This window comes from Chamaea fasciata, unplaced genomic scaffold, assembly GCF_029207755.1.
Source record: "Chamaea fasciata isolate MVZ Bird 193981 ecotype frontalis unplaced genomic scaffold, bChaFas1.0.hap1 SCAF_23, whole genome shotgun sequence".
Classification (NCBI taxonomy): Eukaryota; Metazoa; Chordata; class Aves; order Passeriformes; family Sylviidae; genus Chamaea; species Chamaea fasciata.
The window spans coordinates 341,045-348,436 of NW_027094108.1; the positions used below are offsets into that span (position 1 = coordinate 341,045).

Genomic DNA, 7,392 nt, shown 5'->3' on the forward strand with positions numbered 1-7,392 from the left:
ATATGAGCATTTATTAATCAATGCTAAGGAACTTGATGGTTTGAAAAAAATTTATTTAATTTACATTTTATTAAAACGAATCAATCTGGACAGCAGCGACTTGTCCAGGCACCGCTGCACTTACATGAGTCGACTGGGAGTGAAGAACTGCATTTTACAATACCAGATGTTTAGGGGGGAGCAGAGAGTAAATTGGTCACAGATTCTGTCGTTAGGAGCCTGCCAATTTCAAATCTCCAGTGACAGAAAGTTATTCTTTCACTGGTAGCTGGTTAAATCAGCCTCAGCGTGCAGTTTCCACCATGTCACTCAGATGGTCTCACCATGGATGACCTGAGCTGGTGTCCAGAGTCTGAGCACAAGGGCCATTAATTAACAAATGCTGCAGAAAGACCTTTTGTTCTCTGCTTATCCCACAAACTGTACGGCCCCGCCATGTGGGAGAGGAGGTTCCTGCCACCGCTCCATTGGCCTGTGTGGGAGGTTTCCTTCAGTGGTCATCCCCTTCTCCTGAAGGGTGGTTCCCTGAGGGACCGTCACCTGTAACGGCCGTGCGCTGCCGGAAGGGAAGTGGTTCTGCCCTGGCTGTCCCTTCAGACAAGGATGCAGACTGCACTGTGCGTCACAACTTGTGCCTCTTTTAAGAAGATGGCAGTTTCACCAGGAAGAGGGTCAAAAAACCAGTACGTGTTGGTTGCAAGCTGTACTTTCTGATTACACTCGCAGTTCTGCACCTGGTGAGAAATTCTTGCCTCCAACCTTGTCTGTGCTGCACGTTGATACTGGAGATTGTGGGCTGATTCTGGAAACAGCAGGCAGAGAAGGAAATAAGTTAATAGATACGTTGAGGTCGAGTCCTTGATGTCAGTGTGATCCTAGGGGACATAAGCACTAGCCAGTTACGCTGGCCCTGTGAATCCGAGTGGAAGATAGATGAGGGACCTTTATTTATACTGGGGGCATCGTGGAATTTTTGAGACCCAAGGGAATGCTGCAGAACTGGTTTTTTCTCTCAGAGTCCACTGGCTGGTGATGATGAGAATTAGCCCTATTGAACATCTGTCCATCTGTCTTTCTAAGTGCACTCATTGTGATATGTGGGCTCATTACAGTGAGGGATGTTGCAGTCTCCTGGCCAAAGTCCATCCTGTTTCTATAAATTCCACCCCCTCCCGTTGCAGTTTTAATCACGCATGGGATCTTCCTTCACTTCCTGCCTGTCCTTGGCAATTGTGGTGTATTACAAGAGCCTGGATAGGGGGAAACAGTGCACACGTACAAGCTTTTAACACACTGCAACTCTTTTTACCACCCTGGTGAACTACAGTAACACACCTCAGTCCTTGGACTGGAACAAGGCAACTCCTCCTTATTAAAGTCTCATTTGAGGAAAACAGGACTAGAGGTTAATTGAGAAGCAAGAGAAACTGTGAAAGTAGCAAACGAGAGAAGCAACAGTTAACATTTGTACAAGATCAGGTTTGCCAGAGCAGCAATCAGAGAGGAGGCAGGATACGCTGAAAACTGAGGAAGTGATGTCCAGCAGGCATCAGCTAGCCCACGGTCTGGAGATCAGGCTCCCTTAGAGCTCCAGGGACGAGCGCGGGGTGGGAACAGTTGCAGCATTGTGTCTTGGCAAACACAGAGCTTGCCAGGAGGGCTGGGAGATGGAGAGACCTGGCTGTCAGCAACACCGCTCTGCGCTTTCTCTCCTCAGGGAACACCATCACTATGCCAACTGCCTCGGGGGCCAAGAAGCGTTTCTGGATTATTGAGGACATGTCCCCGTTTGGCAAGCGCCGCAAGACCGCGTCCTCACGCAAGATGCTGGATGAAGGGATGATGCTGGAGGGATTTCGGCGCTATGACCTCTACGAGGACTGCAAGGACTCCAGCTGCCAGTTCTCTCTCAAGGTTACCCACTACCACTGCACACGGGAGAACTGTGGCTACAAGTTCTGCGGCCGTACCCACATGTACAAGCACGCCCAGCACCACGACCGTGTTGACAACCTAGTATTGGATGATTTCAAACGCTTCAAGTCTTCTCTGAGTTGTAACTTCCCAGACTGTCAGTTCTCTGGCAATAGCACACACTTCCACTGTCTGCGCTGCGGCTTCCGCTGCACTGACAGCACCAAGGTGACAGCCCACCGCAAGCACCACGGCAAGCAGGACGTCATCAGCGCCGCCGGCTTCTGCCAGTTCAGCTCCAGCGTGGACTGCGAGGTGCCCGACTGCAAGTACAAACTCAAATGCTCCCACTTCCACTGCACCTACCCTGGCTGCAAACACACGGTGGTGGGGATGTCACAGATGGACTCGCACAAGCGCAAACACGAGAAGCAGGAGCGAGGGGAGCTGCCTGCCATCTCCCCCGGCCCCGAGGGCCTCGCCCACTCCACTCTTGAGTACGATATCCAGAACTCTTCCATCAACCTGGACAGTTCCCTCAACCTCAGCACTGACAACAACAGCTCCCTGTTCTTCCTGCAGAACGCGGCTGGCGTGGGGCTCAGCGACTCCCTGGACCTCAGCAAGAAGCAGGCAGAGGTCGGCGAGGGCCCGTCCCCCAGCAGAGCCGGGGCCGCGCCGCAGGACACGGGGACAGGGGCACCCGGCTCTGCCGACGTGGAGGACGAGGACGACTCTTCCCAAGAGGATGAGGAGGACGATGAGGAGGAGATGAATGAAGAAGAGGAGGATGATGAAGAGGAGGATGACGATGATGATGATGAGGAGGATGAGGAGGAGGAAGACCTGAACACAGATTCAGAAGAATCGCTGCCAGACCCCGAAGGCCTGGCCGCTAAAGAAGATGGAGAACCAGAGGAGGGTGCTTCTTCCACAGACCATGGCGATGCTTCCAGGCCACAGGGCGAGCCAGCCCTCACTCCAGCCCCAGCTCCCGCCCCTGCTCCAGCTCCGGCTGCTGCCTCAGCCTCCGCCGCTGCTCCAGCAGCTTCTCCTTAATCCTACAGACAGCAACGGCAGTGGTTTGGTTTTTCTCTTACACACAATTACTAAGAGGACCCCGGATGAGGTGAGAACAAAGATGGGGATGGCAAATGAAAAACAAACTCGGTGCCACAAATGAGAGAGAGGAAGGAAGGAAACCTCTGCTCCTCCCCAGGCCCCAGAAGAGATTGGTTCGCAGCAGGACTGGTGCTGCATCACTCCATTCATTCTACAGATCCCGGAACAAGGGGGCAGGATGCAGCAGAAAATACCCTTTATCTGGGTAAAATGTGAACCCTGAGGGTACCTGCTGCTTTTCCTTGCTCCTTGCACGGTGTGTGGGGCCTGTGCCCATCTGGGGACCCTTTTTTATGGGTGGGGCTCTATCCCCCCAATTTTCTTTCTGGGTTTTATTTTTCTATGTTTTCAGTTGTACGATAATAATAATAATCTCCACTTCTTGGAGGGGGGTGGGTGGGAACAAGAGGTAATGAATTTTACAAATATATATTTGTGTGTGTGTCTCTCTCTATATAATGTACACACACACACACATATATAAAATTAAAGGAATTGGTGTCACAAAGACAAGTAGCTCAGCTTTTGCCAGTGGGAAGGAGGGGGTGAGGAGTGTGCTCTCTCTCTCTCCACCCTTCCCCCTTCTTTCTCCAGCATTAAATGGCATCAGACAGCCAGGGTGGGAGTGGGTATTTATTGTCACATAAATGAGGATGCATTAATGAATGAGCAGGGGTGGGAATGGGACACTCCTCTGTTCTTCCAGATCCTTTTTACTGTTAATGATAATAATTTTGAATGCTATTTATATTGTAAAACTTTCTCAGTCTACACTTTCTCCGTAGGACACCTCTCCTCATCCCTGCTGTTCTGACTGTAGGGATTTAGCTGAAGTAACCTGGGAAGAACACAGCAGGCAGTTTAAAGGGTCTGTCACACTGGAGGACTGGGGTTACTCTGCCATCCAGTTCCATCTCATCCCAACTCCTAGGTGCTTCCTCTCTGCGGAGGGTGAGGCGTTTTTGTGGTGCTTCAGTATCCCCATCTCAGGAGGCCGTGAGCTGCCCTGCCCCGTGGGGCGGCACTGGGGGCCCCGGCTCACGCCGGAGCGCCCTGGGAAGGGGCCCGGCCCTGCCCCAGGCAGCCGGAGCAGGGCGGGCGCCGGCCCCGGCCCCGTGCTGCCAACACGACACGCCGGCCTGTGATGGACGCGGCTCTCAGGTGACCCTGGGGAGGGGCAGCCCTGCGCTGCAGCCGCACCTGGCCTCGGCAGGAACGGAGCCTGCTGCAGCCCACGGCCCAGACACCGGGGCAGGTGCCCCCGAAGAACTGCTGCGGGTCTGGGCACCCTTGGACAGGCAGGGCCGAGGGCTCGGGCACCGCGTGGGCGATGGCAGCCGCGCCCTGCTGGCACCGGCCGCCTCCAGCTGCGCCGGGTGCCCGGCTCCCCGGCTCTCCCTGCTCCTTTCCTGGCCTGGGCTGGGAGCACACACTACAGGACACTCTCCCAGACCCTGGCAGCAGCGGCAGTAGCTGTGTGACCCCAGATCCTTGCCTGAGCCTGAAAGGGCTTGTCTACACACACTAGGGCACCAGAAGGACTTGTATGAATTAATTGTGATAGTTATTTTGGTGCCAGTTTTAAAATATACCAGATTAATCTGCGCTTTGTCCTTTTTAAAAAAACTCTTTTTTTTTATACCATGCAGGCACCCTCTCCCCTCCTCAGCTCCATGAGCACGTCAGCTCTAAGGGATCCCTAGGATTTGTTTTCACCCTGAACAGATAAAGGCCTCATGAAGTTTAGGTTGCTAATTTTTTTTTTTTTTTTTTGGTTATTTCCCTAAGGAACTGGTGCAGATCAGGTCTGATTTATAAACAAGCAGCTCAGCTGTGTAAATGTGGGGACAGAATGTTCAGCTAATGTTTCAAAAGGAAAGGAAAAAAAAAAGTTGTACAGTATTTTTCCTGTAAAGGTTATTACTATATATAGAACAAAAGAGAAACCACCAATGCCAAGAGGTGGAGGGGGAGGTGTCACCTGCCTTCTGGATAGCCCTTACATATGGTTAATTTTGTGCAATTTTTTTTCTCCTTTTTTTTTCTCTCTCTCTTTTTTTTTTTTCCTTTTTTTTTCCCTCTCTTTCAATGTAGTCTATGTTTGTAGGGGTGGCAGGGGAGGGGGGGCCTTAATGCTGTGGTTTGAGGCTGACTTCACACTCCCAGCACTGACCGGACCTGCACGATTCCGAACTCTAACTTGAATTTTGTAGAGATGAAACAAATGAAAACAAATGAAATATTATCACTAGTTTGTAGTTTATTTAATTCTTTGGAGTTCTTTTCCTCTATCAGCTATTTGTGTGGCTTTTATTTTTATAGGGTTTTTTTTTGTTGTTTGTTTGTTTTTGTTTTGTTTGGTATATCCCCTGCCCTCAGCTGTGTGTTTCCTAGCACAACCCCATTCTTGAATAGGATGAAGCTCACGTTCCTGGGGCAGAATGATGGAATGATGCCCTGGAATTTCTCAAAGTGGGATGGGGCAAGAAGATTTTATTTTACTAGCATTTGCTGCAGGTTCTGTACTTGTACATTTTCCCTGTGTTCAGCTACTTAGATAGTATGGTGATGGGCTCCAGGAGGAATCCTTAGATTAACACAAGCCACATCTTGCAAAGCAGATGTGATTATTTTGTACCGCCAAAATCAACAGGATCTCTGTCAGTGACTGTGGGCGCAGACCAAGCCCTCCTGGGAGCGAGTCCTGCCGGGCACGCGGCGCTGGTGCCAGGGGGAGCGGAGGCTGCCTTGGCCGCCTCCGTCCCTGCTCCCGGAGCCTGCACTGTCGCGCGGTGTCGGGCCTGTCCCGTCGCGGCTCTCCGGCCTCCGCGGACTGAGGCGCTGCGCGGCGGCGGGGAAGGCAGAAGCGTGTGGAGGAAGGGGTGAGAGACGTCCAGTGGCCCCGGCAGGGCTGGACAGGGTGCCCCATCCCACGGGTGGGGCCCTGTGTCACCCGTCCCGTGGGGCTGAGTGTGCCAGAAGGGCCCGTGTTTATCTATGCACACCATTTTCTCCCCCCAGGCATCCTACTTCTCCCTGACACCTCAGCCCTTCTCCCAGGCTTCTGTCACCGCTTCTGCAGGAGCTGGCACAGGGAATGAGAGGTCTTTCCCAGCAGGCTACTGCTAGCGGTGACCCCTGAGCAGGGCCTGGCGCCCAGGGAGGGTCAGGTGGCCTGGCAGGACGGCGGCCACCCGGCCAGCCTGACCCCCTCCTTCCCCCAGTCCTGTTCCTGTAACTCCTGCACTGTCTCTCTTTGCAACAACAACAAAAGAAAGTTGAACCCGACTTTTTGTTCTGCCATGTTCAGGCTTTAATTCAGCAAAACCCTTAAGCAGTTGACTCTGAGTGGGCCCAGGTTTAAGCCCGAGCTTAAGTGCTTTTCTGAACAAGGGCCTCGAGAGCCCAACGACCCCATCAGAGCAGGTGGTTTGTCATTCCAAGCTCTCAAATCAATGGGGCTGTCTAAAGAATGACCAGAGGAAGAGGGAGATTGAACTGGTTCTATAAGAAGGGGAAAGAGGGGAGAGGAAATGGAACTATTTTGTCCAAAACAAGATAAAAACCAAACAAAATAAACCTTGAGAAGGACCCTCCTGATTCTGCTACCATTCACTGCTGAAGAGCAAAAAAAACAAAAACAAAAACTATTGACTAGATTGTTCATTCTAGCCACAAACTCAACTGGATTAAAGTCTGCGTGGAAGGAATTTTGTAAAGAAAAAAAAAATTCAAAAAAATTTTCCAATGTAGCAAAAAAAAAAAAAAACAAAACAACTTTAAAAAACAAAAATAAAAAAAGACAATGAGGGAGGATTCTAGCCTTTTGTAATATCCATATTGCACACTAGGACTATAAGCCATTGCTAGCTCATTTTGAATTTTAAATGTGTAATTTTATTTTGTTTTGTTGTTGTTTTTTTTCTTTCCATGGGGGAGGGGGGGGAATAAATGCTTGAACCACCAATGCTCTTTTTAATGTTTTATAAATATGTATGTGTATATATATAAATATAAAAATAATATGTATGCACATATATATGTGTGTGTGTATATATCTATATGTATATACATATATATAGATATATAGATATATATATAGGTTTTGAGACAAAAATGCAGAAAGTGAAAAAAAACACCCTAAACAGGATGGTGTGCTCTGATTTACTTGAATCTGGTCTCTTCAGCACCTGCGTTATTAAGAACTGAATATTTTTCCACTTGAATTTAGTGCTATTAGAAATTTAATATATGTGTTTTATTTATTTGATTTTTTTTTTTTTTTGCATGACTGATGCAAGGTTTGACATTTTCACTCAATAAAAACTGGAAAAAAAACCCCAAAGTTTTAAGTGA

The 7,392-nt window shown here is 49.7% G+C and overlaps 1 protein-coding gene across 2 annotated transcripts in view; it reads left to right on the forward strand.

The window, feature by feature from the left end:
* Positions 1–7,392, forward strand: part of CASZ1 (castor zinc finger 1) — an 87,699-nt gene extending 80,307 nt beyond the window's left edge. For both annotated transcript variants that reach the window (XM_066203206.1, XM_066203205.1), the window contains one exon: positions 1,718–7,392. In XM_066203206.1, the coding sequence (XP_066059303.1) occupies positions 1,718–2,973 (1,256 nt within the window). In that variant the 3' untranslated portion in view covers positions 2,974–7,392. The remainder of the gene's footprint in view (positions 1–1,717) is intronic.